We start from the raw sequence: 19,468 nt of genomic DNA on the forward strand, positions 1-19,468 counted from the left end.
CAGTCTTGTCTTTTAGCAGTGATGTCATTTGGAGCGTGGTCCTCTCACTGCTTGTGCTGGTGCCAGTCAGAGAACATTCCAAACACATAGGTATGTTGCTTGCCGTGCCCTGCCATCAGGATGGCATTAGAATTTGGAGCCTGTTGGCCGCTGTGCTCCATGAGTTTTTCCTTGAAATATGTGGACCTACGGGGAGTAATTAATCATAAAAGCTTGGGGATTTCAACTCTATCATCGAAGCAATGAAGCAAGGGAAAGCTGAGCCTAAAAGCTGTGCTGATTACCCGGGGTAACCTGATACAAAATCTATTGTTGCCGAGAGATCCTTAGCCCCCAGTATATCGTGCAATATTATAACTGCCTGATCTTCTTCTGTGCTGACAATGACCAGTTATTCCTCATTTTCTCTCTCAACACAGCTGGGTTAGAATTTCATTTGCAGAAGGTATTTAGAGCAATTTAGAGACAAATGTCTCTGGTGTTTGCTCTGCACTTCCCCACCGCAGGCTTTGCTGAACAGTTTTTAGTATCAGGAGCTCCATCTAATCTGTTTAATTTTAATAAATCCCTGACTGGGAGAAGAGGAAGGGTGGGGAGATGGAGGCACAGGGAAACTGTGGCCCGGCTAATACTCCTTATGAATTACTTGGCTAATAATTACTAAAGAGCAGAAATTGTTTGGTAGAGCTGTTTGTTTGTTCGTCTTTGTTAATTAGCCCTTCTTCCCTTTGTGCTAATTGTTTGTTTAAAAACTCAACAGTGGGAGACAGGAAGGAGCAGAGTCCAGTAGTACCCGTACCCAACAGTCACTGGAAATATGGCCCTGTGGATTCTGAGCACTGAGTTTACAACGTGACCTCTGTTCAGTGCTCGAGAGCAGAAGGTACATACTGTCATGGTACCTGTGTGCTCTCGCAGACAGAGGCAATTCGTCTTGAAAACGTAGGTGTCGTGGCTACTTTAGTCTTGAGTAAATGAGGAATTACACGGTTCGGTAGGCTATTCCCCCTATTCTCTGATATACGGTCATTGTCATCCCAATGATAATGTTTATCCCCCTTTTGCAGATAGTTGGGCTGTCTGGTAGAGAACTCCTCACTGCCAGTCAAAGAAGCATTTTCTGTAGAGAAACCATTTCAGTTACAAGAGTCCCTTTTAAACACAGAGGTACCCTTGTATTTTTTCACAGTTACTCTCATCCAGGTTTCAGCAGATATTTGCTGGACCCCAGAAGAATTTCAGTGGAGGGGAATCTTCAGATCTATAGATAGTTGTACACCGTGTGTGAACTCGCCTTTTGTAGTTATTTTCATGGAACCGTACAGGAGAAATCTGTGACTCCCCACTACGGGGGCAGGACCAGAGCATCAGCTGTGGTCGAGCTTTCAGGTCCCACAGTCCCGGCTTTGCCTGTGAAATTTCACTTCTGAGACTTGCAGAGGTAGTTCTACCTTGAATTATATTTCTTTTTCTTATTTTTTATTAGCATCTCCTTCCTAAAAAAAGACCAATCAAATTTTATTTGTATTTAATATCTAATGCAGGGTTTTGTTTAATCCATTTCAGGGCAGTGAGAAATGCAGGTTCCTTCAGGCTCATCAGCTGGACCGGGTTTGGTCTCTTGTGAACAGCAGTTGCAGAGGCTGAAAGCAGATTTCCCTGGTTATTCGTGGGTCAGGGGTTTGCTGAACTGCTCTATTCGGAACACGGGATGATAGCGTTGATGACAGTTGGGAGAATGAGGGTGTCCCGGATTTGTAAAAGGTCTTTCAAAAGTCGGGTGAGATTTCTTTGTTGTCTTAAGCACTTTTAAACTCCCAAATACAGAGGCATTAATGAGAAACATGAAGTTATTAGAATCATTTATCATTTTCTTTGAAGCTTACACTGGCATTTTGTGTAATTTATGACATTTCCTCCTTTTTATCATGAACTTCTTCAGATGAAGGAAAAAACAGCTGTTTCCCCTCAGAGTATCTGAAAGAAAAGAAAGGAAAAAAAGCTGTTGTTTGTTTTTTGTCCAACTCGCTGATTTTGCTGATGACATGCCACAGAATCGGCGGCGCCTTGGGAGTAATTAGACAGCACGTGGGGTTTAAACCCTTGTGGAACTGTGTCTGTCATCTCGCTGTTGTGCCTCAGATGTCCTGCACTGCTTGGTTACCCAGCCGGTAACTCATGTGGTTTGTTCATTTTGTGTTCTCTGAATCTGTGACTTCTCGCAAGATAGAGAAAGGGGGTGGAAGTGCGCTATGCAGATGGAGCTCTGTTTTCCAGGGTGCTGTAATCTTTTGGGGCAGGGAAGGGAATAACTGCTAGGACTTACTGTGTAATCCTGGATAAAGGACTTTTTTCGTGGTTGCTTGTTCCTTTAATATGTCAAACGAGTACAGTAATGCCTTCCCGAAGTGGGATTGTGGGAACAAAGAAAAGCATACGGGGAGCTAAGAAATTACAGTGATGGGAGAACAGAAGTGCATTAGGGCAACTAAATGTATAATTGTTGAGTTATTTTGGGAAAACGTCCACCCAGAAGGTTGGACAGTCTTCAGGAGATACACTACCTGGATTGCTCTTTTGTATAATATATATATGTGTAATGTAATGGGCTACATGCTTCTAAAAGCAGTCGTGCTCTCACTTGGTGAGATGAGTTGGAAGTGTTGGCCTTTTGCATGTTGTATCTCCTGATCTGTTTCATTACTTTGGCTGATCGGAAGCGAGTTGCTGCACAAGGTTTTCCTGTAGGTCTTGCACAGTTTTTTGCAGCGCATCAGAGTTCCAGAGAAAATTGCCAGCGTCAAGGTGCCAGGCTGTGGTGATTTCTGAAGAGATGAATTATTTAATTGTACATGGCCCTTCCCATTCAGAGCTCAAAGACACTTGATTCCCTGGAAACAAATGCTGTCAGCCCCAGAATTTCCAGTAGAAAACAGACTTGTTTTTCTTCCTCTTTCTACATTCTGCATTCTTGGAAGTTGAGCCCCATGTCTTTCCTTCTTTGCCAAAGAAACCCAAGTGGATCACCTTGAGGACCTGGGAGAAGGGGCCCAGCCCACTGCTGGAGGGCTTTGAAGGAAGTAAATTCTTCAGCAGATTTCAATTTAGCCCTCTTTTATTACTTTTCTTTTTTATAATTTAAGTCCATTTCATGAGGCAGTTTGCATGTCCTTGAATGGAATCTCGTTACCATGAAAGCTTTTTTAGCATTGATTTCATAACAGTCTTAATTTAATAGCGCCGTCATTACTGAGAAGCCCTGAGAGTGAGGCCCTAGCTTTCCAGGTCACTGACCTTTTAATTACAAACCTTGTTCTGATGGCCAGGTTATCGACTGGGCAGCTCCCAACTCCTGCCCCAGCATGGAGATGAAAATAACTGCCTTTCCTCCCCCACTTCCAGAAAAGGGAGGAAAAGAAAAGTAACCTCTTGTGTTTCCCAAATTAATTTTCTACCTCAGCTTTATTTTGTAATTAATTCTTTAACATGTCTCAGTGAAGCTGGAACAGTTTTTACAAAGCTTTTTCTTGAGAAGAAAATACAGTGCAAGCCAATAGAGACCAGTGACAACTCATACCAAAAAATGTAGTTAGTAACCTGGGCAGTCAAAGTATTTCTTTGGGCCAAACTACTATTGCCCTGCAAACCTTATACTTTTCTAGAATTGACAATGTTTGATACAAGAACATGTGATTAGGCTGTAAGTGCAGACTATCCAGTGAATGCTAGGTGATTTCTCCTTCTCTTCAGACTTGCTGACAGGGTATGGATTTAAGAGACGGTGAAGGAGAGAAGACTTTCTGATCATTAAAGAATTTTGGTGTTCAAGTAGCATCAAGTAAGTCCAACAGCTTGTGTAGACTTACAGAAATGACTGTACAGGTTAAACGGAAGTCAGTGCATTCTACGTTTTCATAACGCTTTTCATTTGAGGATCTTAGAGCAGTTGTACCCATTAACCATTGGATGGAGCATGGTTGGTGGTGTCTGTGGGGTTATCTGGAGCTCACTGCTTAGCATCACAACATGGTTTTTAGGAGAACAAATGAAGAATACTTTATCTAAGTCATCTTGCAGAGGGAGCTTTAGGGATAGAGAATGTAATTACTGACTACAAAAATTACTAAGATTCTTGAAAAGCACTATGGGATATTTAATTACTAGAGATGCTTAGGCCTCTGTTTATGACTTTGAAAGACAGCTAATGTGCCTTCTAATATTTTGCTTAGGTTAAAGAAAAGTGTCCTACACCTGTTCATGCAATCAGTTCACAACCCTGCATCAGTGGGGAAATCTGGTTATATTCCAAGGAACTTACTAGGGATCCAAAGACTAAAGAGTGAATGGATGCTTTCATTGCTAACAAACTCAGAGCAGTTCCTATCTGAATCAGTGTTATCAGTAGTCACATTCATTTTTGGCACTCTGCTGTGTTTGCCCAGTGCTGATAATGTTCAACATACAGGGGAGGTTTCCACTGCTGGAGTCTCGTGATCCAGAAGAACAGATGTGCTCATGATCCAGAAATTAGTTCCACAGCTCTGTATTTTCTATTAGGTGCCTTCTTTTTCCTCCTGAAAATGATTGAGAATCCCTATCCATCTGCAATGACGGAGATGCCCCCCCTGTCCTGCCCGTCTTCTGTCTGCAGATCTGTCACTTGCTGTTCGGCACCAGCCTATTCATCATGCTGCCTCCTTTCCCCATCAATTTTACCACTGTTTGTGTTATCTGAACTTGTCATGAGCTTTACGGATTTTCTTGGCTTCTTTGGCAAGAAGAGACCTGCAGCAATAGCGCTAACAAAATGTGATAAACTAATCAACCTGAGGATATCCCGGAAAGTGTAGAGTCTTGCATCTGGGTAGGAACAACCCCAGGTTCCAGTCTAAGTTGGGGAATGACCTATTAGAGAGCAGTGTAGGGGAAAGGGACCTGGAGGTCCCGGTGGACAGCAGGGTGACCATGAGCCAGCACTGGGCCCTTGTGGCCAGGAAGGCCAATGGTACCCGGGGTGGATTAGAAGGGGGTGGTCAGTAGGTCAGAGAGGTTCTCCTGTCCCTCTGCTCTGCCCTGGGGAGACCACACCTGGAATATTGTGTCCAGTTGTGGCCCCTCAGTTCCAGAAGCACAGGGAACTGCTGGAGAGAGTCCAGCGCAGGGCAATAAAGATGCTGAAGGGAGTGGAGCATCTCCCGTGTGAGGAAAGGCTGAGGGAGCTGGGGCTCTGGAGCTGGAGAAGAGGAGGCTGAGGGATGACTCATTCATGTTTACAGATGTATAAAGGGTGAGTGTCAGGAGGATGGAGCCAGGCTCTTCTCGGTGACAACCAATGATAGGACAAGGCGTAATAGGTTCAAATTGGAACACAAGAGGTTCCACTTAAATTTGAGAAGAAACTTCTTCCCGGTGAGGGTGTCAGAGCCTGGCCCAGGCTGCCCAGGGAGGCTGTGGAGTCTCCTTCTCTGCAGACATTCAAACCCGCCTGGACACCTTCCTGTGGAACCTCAGCTGGGTGTTCCTGCTCCATGGGGGGATTGCACTGGATGAGCTTTCCAGGGCCCTTCAACCCCTGACATTCTGGGATTCTGTGATTTCAGAGAAGAGTCCAGAATCACCTTTGCCATGTTTTTGTAGCTTGAAAATTATTCATAAATTGGAACAGACTGGTTTGGTGCCCAGGAAGTTGTGCATGCGACAAAATATTGGTTGTAAGCTTAATTTTAACAAATAATTGGAATGTCATGGGTTTAATGATGTCTCTCCACTTGGCTATCTGACAATAACTATGTAATGTAAAAGAGCCGTTAAAAATGGCTTTGCAAAATTAACTCCTGTTGGTCACTGAGTGTGTTTTGAGTCATATCTGCCTTGTTTACTGTCAAAATAATACTTCCATTCCTGGTAGCACTGAAAAACCAATATGATTACAGCAGAGTGAGTTGGAGTGCATTCTAGAAGACAATGCTAAAATAGTCAGTTATATTCTGAGCCCTGAAATTGTCAGCCATAGTGATGGGCAGAAAAGGCTCAGACCTTTAATAATTGATCTACCGTGTTTTCAAGTGAAAGTAGATGCAGAGTGCCGAACGAAAGTCACTTCTGTAGCTCCAATCTAAGGGCAGGCAGTGGAGGTCTGAGATACGACTGCTTGCCTGGCTTTGGGCGAGTTACTCGTTCTCATCTTGCCCATCTGTAAAGTGGAGTTAATTATCACTTTTGCATTATTAACATAGCAAGATTTATGTTGGCCGTGCTTATAAACTGCTTTGATATGCTCGTTTCAGAGTTCTTGGTGCTGCAGCATGTGATTTTTTTCAGTTGCTCGCTGGAGAAAGAGTCACCCTTGCAGAGAGGTTCAGAGTCTCCTGTCAGCTGAGGACGGGAGGGCAGAGCTGCAAACTTTAGAATGTCAGCATGTCAAGGCTCGGGCAGATTGCGTGCAATCCTAATCCAGCCCTGCAGCTTTGACCTTTGAAGCAAGCTTCACCTTGAGACAGTTGAAGAAATCTATGTACATTTGTATAAAAATATTTTTATAATAGAAGGAATTTGCTCTTCATGGTCATCCAGCCCAGAGTTTCCCCACAATCTTCATGAAGCGAGTAAAGGAATTCAGTTCTTGATGTACTCTGGGAATGAACCTGGTATTCTAAGTCTAAAGAGACAGCCTTCTCTCTTGAGGCTAAAACCGAGTGTAATTAGGATAGTCTGTGTTGCTCTTCTGCTGAAATCCATCTCAGAACTAATGACACTTTCCTGCTAGGAAAGATAAAATAAGTTCCTGTATGAGATAATTCTCTAGATTCTCTTTGACAACATTTCTACCCTGTTTAAAACGATGTCTTGGCTGCCCGTGAACATGAAAATCCTACTATTTGCTTTTCTGCTATACACTGTTCCCTCTTAATTTTAATCTCGGGCGCAATCGTTCTTCCCTTATTTGAAAGGGAATTTATTCTTTGGTTCATTCTGTCTTATTTTTTCTCATGGAACCTAGTCCAGGCAAGACTCCACTCCTAGGAGAGCAGAGAATTCATTCGCAATGAAATCTGAGGCTCTCTGAAGTAAAAGCTGTTGACTTTGTCATACCGTGCAAATGTGCATTGCTTTTAGCAAGACAATAAAGGGTAAATGGGGTGATCTCTGCTCCTGTGGAGAGGTCGGCTGGTTACATTACACAATCTTCTAGAGCATCTTGCAGCAAATACATGGGTTATATTAAAAGTTGCAATCATATCATTTTTTAAAAGTAAATTGCTGACCTTATGCAGTGGAATCAGCTTTATTGAATTTCGCCAAAAATGCGTTTATAATCCCCCCGCCCCCGCATACACATGATATTCATGTCCTTGCTGCCCATGTGGAAATGTCCCTTTTTATGGTGATAAAATTAAATTTGTCTTTGTCTCTGCCTTGCCTCACCTTTTAAGATTCCATCCTTAAGAGACACCGGTGGGTATCTGTACCAGAGAATGGAGATGGCAATATCCCTGCATGGCTGGCCGGCTGATGGGGAGCCCACTGCCACAGAACAAATAAATAAGCTTTTCACATTTAAAGGACAAAGTTGAGGACAGGTGCAATATGGGTGTTTTTCTAGGAGTGTTGTGGCCTTAGCATAGGTAAGAATTTATTTAGACTTGGAAGTATTATGTTTTACTTCTCGATTTTTTTCTAATTGCCACACAATGCAAAATGTAAAATCCACAAATAGTTATTGTGCCACTCATGGAATAACTGTGTTATGTGTCCTCCCTCAGTAATAAATAACCATAAAACCCTCTAGTCTCTGGCCACTTACAGCCCCCTTGCTGAATTCACTCGAGGGAAAAAAGAAGTGGTTTGCAGCATGCTCAAGAATTGAACAAACATAGTTGTCGTATTTCTGTGCCACTTTACTTGTTCAAAGTATTGTGCCATTATTAACTGACTAAGCTTGTGACACCTTTTGTGGAATGGCAAGATTATAAGTTTAATGTATTTCTAATTACATTTTCTCTACTTTGTTAGACCTTTGTATTCCCCAAACAGTTCCAAACTCCAAATTTCAGTGGGAAACAGAGGAAACACCGTCCCCATTTTAGATGGAGAAGTGGAGTCAGATGTATTAAGAATGATTAGATCTGAGATAATTCTGACTCCCAGTCATAAATATATATATATAAATATAACCGTACTATGCCATACTGTCAGTGTGATGTACCAATTTTATAGCATTTTCAGTAAAATTACTCAGAGCATTTTCTTGTTTATTCTCCCCAGGCCCCAGCTGCTTTGGGGGAGAGGGGAAGGTTCAGCTGATGCAGTGAAATCAACACAAACCATCTAAGTAAATGAAGGGGCAGGTTGGGCTCTGCAGCGTGTATCCCTTCCTAAAGCATCTCCCCCAATCTGGCTTCCTTTTGCTAGTTGCTCAGAGTTACAGAGAAAAATATCAGAATATCATTGCTGCTACTCTTCAAGTAACTAGGAGAATGCAGCTGTTAAACTCAGAAATATAAAATACATGTTTAAAAGATGACTCTGTATGTGTTTAAAAAAGAGAGCGAGAGAGGATTCAAGGGAACCAAAAAATAGCAGCTTCCATTACTGTAATTAAATGGCAGCATTTAACCTATCAGGCCGTTGCGTGTCTGTGAGAGATGAGCAGGGAGCTGCATTTGAAATGATCACTGTCTTCCTTGGGGGATAGAGTAGTTAAATAATTTGTTTGTGAGGTGTGAGTTCAGTGTCGGGTAAAGCAAGTGCTTGCGCGTGTGTGTGGATCTGAGAAGCTGGGGATGGCCGCGTGTTTGCTCAGAATACCCTGGAGGTCGGTATTTACCAGCACGTGCACTGTCAATAAGAACACAAGCTGCTCTTGCCCATTTGTTAGGTTATCTGCGGAGTCAGGGCCTCACCTGGTCCCAGATATTGCATCATAAAAGGAGAGCTTTTTCCACACTGGGCCACCTGAGGCAGACAGGGGTAGCAGTAAAAGAAAACTGGGGAGGAAACGGGAGAAGAAAAGAGTCAGAGTCCTTTTGGTGAGCTTCATCTGCTGCAGTGCCTGTAGAGGATAAGTTGTTCTATCTGGTCGTTGGACTGGGCACTCAGGAGCGTGGGGCCGTGTCATCCCGGGGTACCAAGGCTGAAGCTGCTGCTCAGAGCTTTCCCCTCACACAGCTCAGCAAGCAGCCGCTTCCCCTGCACAGCGTTCCCTGCACCCGTGCCGCCGTGTTCCTCTGCTCCAGGGCTGCAGCGCAGAGAGAGGGATCTGCAAAGTGCACCCTTGGCCCTTCGCCATTGACTCCAACACTGTGAAAAGCTGGGCACCTGTCTACTGATGTTGATCAGGAGCCTGGAAAGGAGATACAGTCTTATGTGGAGCCTAGACAGGATATCTTTCCATTTTTATTCACTCCCTTTATGTTTATGAGATTTTTTCTTTGTTTAGGGGCTATTTGCTAGTCCTGGAACTCCAAGAGCTATCCTCGCACAGTATGAGTAGCTGCTTCAGCTGCCTCACCTATTGATCTGACTTGTGCTATGTTGCAGAAAGTTGCCCATAAACATTTCTTCATCTTCACTCCAGTTTCTGTGTGAATGGTGTGTAGCCACTCCTGTTTTAACTCCTGGGCTGGGACTTCGGTGAGGCACTAGAAGACAACAGACATCGTTAAAAAAACAGATATTTCTGTATTTCCATTTTGAACGTTCAACCTCAGTGACTGGATTGTGAGGACAACACTTGGCCAAAAAGGCAACCAGAGAAATGCCGTGTATTATAGCACCCAGTCAAAGTAAAGCAAGAATTCGAGTCCTTGCAGAGTTTGAGGAGAGTCAGAAATCTGAAAGTACTTCCAAAGATGATCTACAAGCACCAAAAAAGATAAACTTGTTACTTGAGTAAATTACTTGTTGCAAATGCTTTACGTAGCTCAAATGCATATTATACATGTATAGATTCTCAAAACTGTCAGTCTTTGTACCTGATAATTGTCAGCGTCGGTTGCATATTGTGTCATTTTATTCTTGTTTTACAGATATAGAAACTGAGGCAGATGGAGGTTAAATGACCTACACAAGGTCAATAGCAAGGCTGGGAATAGAACCCACATGTTGGAGAGGCTTTTTATTATACTAATAAGGAAACTCTGGAGGTGTGTTTGGCATGGTAATCGGAACCCTAGAGAACCAGCAGCAGTTTGTATGTTCTGTGCATGTCCTGAGGGAGCAATGATGAAACTCCTTTCCTACCTTACCACTCCAGTTCTCCGTGTGTGGTCACCATCGTTTTTCCACCACTTAACCTGGTTATTTTTAGGATTGTTAGCATTAGTCGTCCTTTGGGCATTTAATCCAGACTCCTTTAATTTTCTCTAGAACTCTGAGGAGTTGTTGAAGGCACATGGGGAGAAAAAAATAACAACAAACAAACCAAAAGATTCAAAATTGTGTTTTGTAACTTCTGCTGTTTTGCTGATTTGTTCCCTAATGTTTTTTGTCTTCGTTCTTCTTTTGTCATGGAGGACCCTGCTTGAATGTGTAGTCTTGGTTTCTTCAAAATTAATTTGCTATTGTTTCTTTCTTCTCCACCCAAGATTAACATCCTGTGTGATGACATAGATGGTTGTTGTCTAAATGGACGCGACATAACCAACAAAATTGTGAAGAGTGGGTGGAGAAATATTTATACAGTTGTGTTAAAAATTACAAAGTAGGTTTGCCTTTTAAACAGAAGGTATTTCAACATTGTTATTGGCAGCATCAGCCTTTAATTTTACAGGTGGCTAGCTTTGTAGTAGCATTCAGCAAACAATATTTTAATGGCATGTAAAAAAATTTCTCTAAAACAAAAGAAAGAAGAACGAGGGTGATTTATAATCTGTAATGAATACTTGCTGACATGTCTTTTTATAATAGTGTATTAGCGTCTCTGTCTTCCTAGGGGAAGTGCAAACCAGTTTTACCTGAAACATTTGTACCATAATAATCAAATACACAGTATTTAGCTATATTTTTCTTAATTGAGCTTATCTTCTTGGTGCCGCGATACCTGACTCCTGGGTGTCTAACATTGATTCCACTTGATAGAAACTGGGTTAGGAGAGCAAAGATGCTCTATAAGGTTGTGAAAAAGCATCTGTCAGAAAAAGGACTTAGACTCCGGTGTTCATGGCTCCTCTGCCACTGTTGGTTTCTTTACATTTCCATATATTTTCCATACTTACTTCCATGTATTTTTACATTTTCTTAGAAACACGTAGCTATAGCTCCTGTTCTCCTTACAGCAACTTCTGACAGAGTGCACAGTATGCGCTGTCCTGCGTCTTCAATGTTCATTCTGTGCGTTCTTTGAACGCTAGAAGTTCATTTAGTATACACTTTGTATGATTTTTTTGTGTGATAAGTCTGGACTGATGGGTTTGTTTTGTTCCTTTCTAAAGTTTTAAGTTTTGAAAATAAGAGAGGAAATAAATAACATTGGGGCAAGTTGCTCTTTACATTGCAGTGAATCTTAGTCTGCAGAGGCTGCTCTCTGATGGGTATTGTCCAGTGTAGAAAATATCCAGATGCTCTTGTTAGTGTGTTTGGGGCAAACAATAATTTGGGAGTAACATAAGGAACTGGGAATGGTGCATCAGGACGGTCTTTCTCGTTCTTATGCATAAGACGTTACAGACATCTGGCTGAGCACAGATCCTCCAGGCCAGCCCCTTCTCCTTTGGTGCCCGAATTCCTGTGACATGCTGGTTCAAGCTGTTGGGAATACGGTTTAAAATTAGAGTTTTGAAGGTAGGTCAAACCCAATCCTCCTATATTGCCAGTGTTTTACCTTACCCAAATTTAAGACAACCTCTGGTTTTCCCCTTAGAAGCTTGTAAAGATATTATCACAGATCAAAGAGTAGCCAAAGGCCAATCATTTTGTTACTATTGCTCAACAAGCTGCTTAACAAAATATTTTCCTTTCACACAAAGTAAATGTGTCTGAAGCACCAACGTTTTCTGACACTGCTGTTTTGAAAATTTGTGGCAAGTTTTGGTAAGGAAGTTTAGTTTCTAGATTTTTGAACTTCCACGTACCAAACAGTTCTACTTTTGAGAATGAACTTGTAGAAGAAACAAATATCCTTTCACCTTTATAGAATGTTTTTTGTTGCAGTTCTGAATAGAATAGAAAGCAAAGGTCATAGACTTGCTGTGTACTCTGGGTAGTTACTTCGGTTCGATGTGCAGTATTTTCCTTTCCAGCCTCTTTCCCTCACGCGGGCTGCGCGATGCTCTGGCTCTGCCGCCCTCCACCCTGCTTCTGCACAGGACCCGGCACAGCAAATGCCTTTTGGGGTCTCTGAGGAGTTATCATACAAACAATGATGGTCAGGAACCATCACCATGAGACCAGTTTCTCTGCAGGAATAACAGCAAGTATTGCAGATCACAGGTTGAGTACGCTTGGAAACTTAGCCCTTTAGTGTATCTAATACTTGTTTTCCCTGAATGCACAATCTTCTTTCTAGGGGGGGTTGCCTTTTTTTGTAATCCGAACTTTTTGTGAAGCCGAAATTGTGCCTGTTGAATTACGCTGTCTGCTACCTGAAGATTTGTTGTAGATTAATTCAAAACGAGGTGTCCAAATGCTGGTAAGGCTGTTACAGCACTGCATCGAATGGGGCTTTTGCTTTTCAGAGTCCCAAGTCTCAGCCCATTATTCAGCCTCTCCATCCTGCGTGTTGTTTCTTTACTCTCCTCTTAGTGCTTTGGCCCCTGAAATATATTGCCTAGTACTAGGAGATTTTACTTAAGGTATCCCTTCCTTTTTTCCTACATGAAACAGAGATAACATACTTCACATAAGCAAGAAGCTTACTTTACATTAGAAGAGGGAGACCTGACCTCTCTTACTACAAGTGAAACTGTATTTTCCCTGCCTTGAAACTACCAGTGAAATACATTTTGCACTGACTTATAATGCCGTGATTTATGCTGTGATATGCTTTGTGATATTACAATGTCCTTTTGCCTTTGTGTTTGATTTTCCCCCTCTAATAAATTTTAGTGGGAATGTTCAGCGAACAGGGGTATTTACCCAAAATGTCCATAGGAGAATGAGGGATTCTCCTGCTCTGCTGCCTCACAGAAGGGATCCTGTGCATGTTTTTCTCTTCCCGTTCATCTTGTTGCATTTTTTTTCCCTCTGTCTTTCCTCCTTGTCTTGAAATAATATTAACAAGAGAGATACTTTTAAATAGCAAACAACTGGAAGGAAACATCTCTCTCTCATGTACATACATTTCATACACAAATATAAATAAGTGACCAGAAGCAACTTTCTCATTTTACGTCTTGAACTTCTCATAGACAGAAAACTGAGAAGGAAAGTTGGAGTACTTGTTCGTGTTTTTTTCCACTCCAGGACGTGCTAAGCAAGTCACTTGCCCTTTCTTATTCAGAGCGAAAATACTTTGATCCAGTTTTCTGAAGACAATACTCATTTCATAAGAATATTTAATCAGTAGAAAATAGGGAGGATTTAGTTTGTTTGTTTAGTATTTAACCAAGTGAATAAGGCAGATTAGGGGAAGGGGGGCGGAACTGGACCCATAAACAAGGTGATATATAATATTTTTTTTCGTTCTCCTTTTAAATAAATACCGATCAGCTTTATGTTCAGAGACAATAGGAGCCGTTGGCTTAAATTTGCAGTTTACTGTATTTATGGCTGTAATATCAAGGTGCTGCCGTCGTAATTTCATGCCCCAATGAGAAGAGCAAGGTCGAAGCAAATGCTTCCATCGGCATCTGCTAACACACTAACTCATAAACAAGGCCCGGCTGGATCAGGTGGCACGGAATAATACAGGCTAATGAAATACAGCACAGCTTTCCATTACTGTTAGTTTTTACAGTGTCGTCATTACGTGTAATTTATGTTTAAAAAATTCAATTTTATACAAGGCTCTGGGAAATAGGGGTCTACAGGTCAGCCGACGACTTTTAACGGCTCTGAGAGTCCTTATTGCACTCTACTGTTCCAACAAAATGTTAATAATAAATAATAAAAAAATCCTCTTCCACTTTTTCTCTGGTTTGCATATCTTGCTCTGTCTTTTTAATTACAAGTGGCTAAGGAGAGTTTGGGGCTCTAGATGATGTCAGGAGTTATCCCCTCTCCCGATGCTCCTGGGGGGGTTACTATCTGCTTGCTTTGCTTTTGCCTGTCTATCAATCACCCGGGGTCCTGTAAATGGAGTAAACACAGCTGAGGAGAGGGAGATACTTAACAACCTCTCTCCCAAACCCTCACCCTCTGACATTGCCCTCCTCTCCTCCATTACACTTCATTTTATGAGAGACTCCAAAAAGCTTGGTCAGGAAGAGAAACTGCTGCCCATGTATTTATTTATTTATATTATCTATGCCCAAAATACTTTTTATTTTAACCTTTTCCTTCCTGGTTGCCTCGCTGTAATTCTTAGCGTCGTACTGTTAAATCAGGTTTTCCTTCCTTATTTGAGTGCCGTGTAGCAGAGGTTAGAGCACCTTTCCCAGTTCTGATTGCAGCTTAGTCACCCTGATGGCTTAAAGTAGAAAATGTTACTTAAAGATCGTGATTGCATAATTGACAGTCTTGCAGATGAATAGAGCCGCAAGAATTCCAAGCCTTTTCAGTAACTTTTTAACTTTTATTTCTGCATTTTTCGACCTGACAGTCGAGTCCAGTCCATTTCTCTTGGATGTTTGGGTTCCTTTACACAAAGTTTGCCTGGAAGTGCAGAGCAGGATGTTCACATTCAAATAATGCAAATGAAGGGTAAAAAAACCAGAGTGATGTTTTGGAGACCTCAGGTTTGGTTAAAAAGCTGGGTTGGGCTCAGCCTCAGGAACGCCCCATGGACCAAGATGGATGAAAGCAAATGGCTCCAGAGCCTGGGCCTTTCTGACCTTATTGAAATGCGTTCAACTAAGCAGAAGGGATATAGGACAAACATTTGATAAAAGAGTCACCCAGCATTGCATGCAACTGACAGAACAGGTGGAATCATTAGTCTGGATCAGATCCCAGAAGGTTTTTATGATGATTCTTTTAAAATGTGGCCATGTTCTTTCTGAGCAGAGTTGACTCAGTGGCTTCCAGGAACAGGAGCGCACTGTTGTTTCAGGCTGTCTACGATACATCTTCCTTTTAGTCATATGATGCCAGGCACCAACTTTGGGTACTCGTATCGTTTGTTGTAGCTAAACAGGTTGTCTGCTTCTATTTATTTTTCTTCTTAATAGAAAGTGTGTGCACGTGTGAGGAAAATAAGAACAGATACCACCCTTTATCCTCCCTGCAAAAGGGTGGGGGTGATGGCAGCTCCGGGGGGTCTGTCGCAGTGGTAATAAAATTGCCTTTGGAAACCCGCAAAAGGAACTTAATTCTTTCCACCACCTTTCCCTATCATGGCAGAATGCTTTATTTCTTCCTAACCAGAATTTTTCTGCCTAAAGCTAATGTTGCCTTCAGGTTGTGTAAATCTTGCATGAATTACTGGACTGAGCAATGCAAGGAGGAATGTAATGAAGAGAAAGATATGCTCAGTGGATGGGTGGGCAAAAGGGTTGTCACTGAAATGTCAGCGAAGGAGAAGAAGAAACTTAGTGGCTCATCTATTTAAGCTCCTGCAGAGGTTTTGCGTTGCAATTATTGCTACTGTGTTTCATCCAGAAAATGGAGAAGAATGGATTTATGGTAAAACAACAGATTGGGACTCGCATCTCCTGAGTTTTTATTTTCTGACTGGCAGAGGTTCAGTTCTGACCTTGGAGCACTTGTTATATCTGTACGTCTCACTTCTTCCTCAGCTGTAAAATATGCACAACGATACTCCTCTAAGTATTTTGATGTACATGACATCTTTATATTAAATAGTAGATATTATAAAAGGTCCTAAATAGACAGTCAAGTCTTAAAAGTTTTTGGGCAAAGGGGCTTTTTATACAATACCCAAGGTGCAGGCACCAAGAGATGTTTGTGACAAGCCGTTTTATTCTCTGACTTGCTCTAATTCCGTGTTTGACTACAATTTACAGAGGCTGAGTGTTCCCTGAAAATGGAGTGGCGGCAGTGACAATGACAACAGAGGGTCAGAGGTGCTGGATTATTCAAATCAACACCCTGAAGAGGAAATTTTAGGGCTTTGTGAAAATCATGACTAATTCTTTGCCCTGGCTGTGGTGCTGCAGAGGAATGAAATGGATGGCGGGGGGAAGGGAACAGGTTTGCATTCTGTAGGGCTCTGAAGACAGTTTCCTTGCATCCTTCTCCTCAGCTCAGTCCTTGCTCAGTACCCTCTGCGGTTAGATTATTCCTTGCAGATAGCAATCAACTGGAAGGAAGTGTGTGTCTAATTTGCATGAGATTATTTAAAACAAAAAAAAAGGTCTGCATTAGTCAGGGTGATGGTAAACAACGCAAAGAGATGCCTTTTATAATATAGCCGTGGCTCAGCTTTCAAAGCCAAATATAATTCACTTACAATTGGCAGTTTCCTTTATTGTTCCTTTTAACCTTTTGCATTCTGCATGGTCTTGATCTTGCTGCGACTCCAGAAGAACAAAAATGTTTGCTTTCCAAAGTGTTGAGAAGTGGATTTAGAGCGACTCTTCTGTTAAAATGAAGTGATTTTCTTGACATACCTATTTGAGACATATATTAGACACAAAGCTCTGGTTTTCATGGCACTGCTTTTGCGTTCAAAAAACCGGTATTATTTTTCAGTTACCAACTTCCTGCTAGATAAGAACAATGAATAGGTCATGGATACTTTTTTACATAATGCAGTGACAGAAGGACTGTGATAAAATAAAGCAAGATAAAATATTGGAACAGACGACACTTTGGTTTGGAAATTCCCACTTTTCAATGTATCAAGGTTGAATAATTTGGGGCATGGAAAGCTCATAGTGTGTGCATACATGTGTGTAGGTGGTGAATCTGGAAAAAGTTCAGTCTAAAGGGAATTTTGATGAGTTACTTGTAACTGCCTGAGGACACTCTTAGAGTATCCTGCACGTTTTTGTTAGTGGGTGAGAAATGCCAACCATGAAGACAGGGATATTTATGAATCTACACAATAAGCATTGTTTCCTGCTCTTTTTGTAGAATGAAGTAAGGATCCTCAGTAACTTACGTACATTTCTAAGTGTTAAATATTATCAGATTTGCTGTGTTTGCATGGAAATAGAACAGCTTGCCCTGTTCTAGTTGGATCCACACTTACAGACTAGTATTTTCTCCATCTTTATGAAATTCCATAATTGCAGTGTTGCCATCAGTTTAAGCTTTCTCTTACATCGGATAATTAGGAGCTGGTCAAAGCAGTTTCTTTCTGACAAGGGCTTCACTTTTTAACAGGTATGAGACACCATAAATATTGCTTTTGTGCCTAGAACAGTAGGCTGAGTTGTGTTCTTGTGCCTTTTATTACTCTCAGTGCAAGTCGTGTTCCATACCGTTATGTGTGGGTTTGGTTCCGTACCATTTGAGGCACGGATCAAATAAAAGCAAAGGGTTGATTTGGTCAGATTGCAGAACCACAGATCAGGAACTTTGGATTTCTGATACTATATCTGACACTGTCAATATTCTGTGATGTTAGAGAAATCACCTGACTTCTCTGTGCATCAGCATCTGCACTGTACAGTGGATACAACAGGAACTCACAGTATCTCACATACTCATAGGAGTAGGGAAAAGATCTGTTAATAGTTCTGAATACCAGAAGCACTGTTAGAGCTTTACAATATTAAAGTTCTGAGACAGATTTGTGTATTTTCTGGCAATATTGTTTGTGCTACAGTTTATTCTCTCTAGACCCCCAGTATGCCTTTCAGTTTAACATCCTGAAAAAATTTCTCGAGACTTGGGTAATATGCCCAGAAGCCTGGCCATTTTCTGTGTTGTGTCCCCCTGTAATGTGCTTTAAAGGATTAAGTTCAGGAATTTCATCTCCCAGTGATATTTCATGGATCTCAAGCAGAGGTGGTAGAGAGAGCGTTCCCCCAGTTTTCTCCCCCTGCTCTACTGTTGATACCATTTTCCTCCACTGTGCTCAGTCCCTACAACTGTGTGTGAATCGAGTGCTCTGCCTCTCCTAAATATCTTTCCTTAAATGTATGTTCTCACTTCCAGCCTTTCTGAATGTTTTTGCATACGCGTTACATATATCATAAAAGGTCCTGAGTGGCATGTTCCTCGTGGCAGGGACACTGTCTGTCTGTCTGCTTCTGCACAGGAGAATAGCATCAATAATACACAGCTCTCCAGGCCCCCCACTGTGGTTGCCATCCAAGTACTGAAATCCTTCTTCTGTTGGAAAAAATAATCCATTCTTCACAGATGCTGGTCATCGTGAATCCTTTAGCTGCTTTGCTTCCTCCTCTTGTTGGCCAAATCCTTCCCATATGTTGTGGCCAATTACAGATGGTCATCCTGGCATTTCCCGATGGCAGGAGTCACTGCACCAACACGTCCCATGTGTGCGGTGTTACCACAGCTCAGCGTGAAATAAAACCCCGGCCGCCCTCGGGCAGCCTCATCACGCAGCCGCACGCTGGGGCGACGCTGCGCTGGAAGTTTGGGCTTGGCCTTGTTTTGATCTGTTTTGTTATAGTTTTATTTCCTCCTTACATTCTGTGTCCCATTCATACTAATCACAGTCAGTCCCGATTTTTTTTCTTTTTATTTCTGCATTTGTCATAAAATAAAGCAAATTATTCCCGTCTTCGGAAACGATCTAGACTAATTAGTCGTCTAACCCAATAATTAGTTTTTTGTTTCCCTGTCTGTTTTCATGCATTATTGTTAGTTTTTTCCCCTCTTTTTTTTTTTTACACCATTACAGATTAAAATGAGCCACATTTGCAGTTGATGGTATCTTTTTTTCGGGGGAAGAATGGGGAATTGCAATAGAAAGCTACTTCAAAAGCAGCAATAAACTCAAGGATAAATTAAGGAAATTGAATGAGCCACATTTGGAAGCAGCGTTGAGGCTAATATTCTGTCGCTTAAGGTTAAATTGCAACAGAGAAAGAAAGAGGGAGACATTCCAGTGAATCCAAAATTGGGGAGGCACTACTGCTCAAGTCAGTGCCAAAATTCTTTGCAGCTTGAAAGGGTTCTGCCTGGCTAGAGAATTTAATTATGCGTGCATCAAGTGGGGAAAGGTGCTAAACTGATCTCATTTCCTCTGCTCCCCCAGGCCTGACAGACGAAGAGATCGACCTGGCGTTCCAGCAGTCGGGCACGGGCACGGATGAGCCACCGTCCCCAGGTCCTTCTGCACAGCTGGTGCCAGCTCAGCCCCCTCACCCTGTCGTGCACAGTAAGTAACACTTCGAAAAACATCTGGTCTTGTTGCTTTCTGCAGTGATTTCTGCGACAGTTTCACAGATTTCCACGCCAAATCCTAGATTTCAATTCGAGTAATGCCATACTT

At 42.0% G+C, this 19,468-nt stretch overlaps 1 protein-coding gene across 1 annotated transcript in view; it reads left to right on the forward strand.

Annotated features, from left to right (window-relative positions):
* The window catches only part of PEX14 (peroxisomal biogenesis factor 14), a 68,736-nt gene that overhangs the window by 35,091 nt on the left and 14,177 nt on the right, over positions 1–19,468 (forward strand). The window contains exon 4 of the mRNA XM_065855340.2: positions 19,232–19,354. Within this exon, the coding sequence (XP_065711412.2) occupies positions 19,232–19,354 (123 nt within the window). The remainder of the gene's footprint in view (positions 1–19,231; positions 19,355–19,468) is intronic.

This window comes from Patagioenas fasciata, chromosome 23, assembly GCF_037038585.1.
Source record: "Patagioenas fasciata isolate bPatFas1 chromosome 23, bPatFas1.hap1, whole genome shotgun sequence".
Taxonomy (NCBI): domain Eukaryota; kingdom Metazoa; phylum Chordata; class Aves; order Columbiformes; family Columbidae; genus Patagioenas; species Patagioenas fasciata.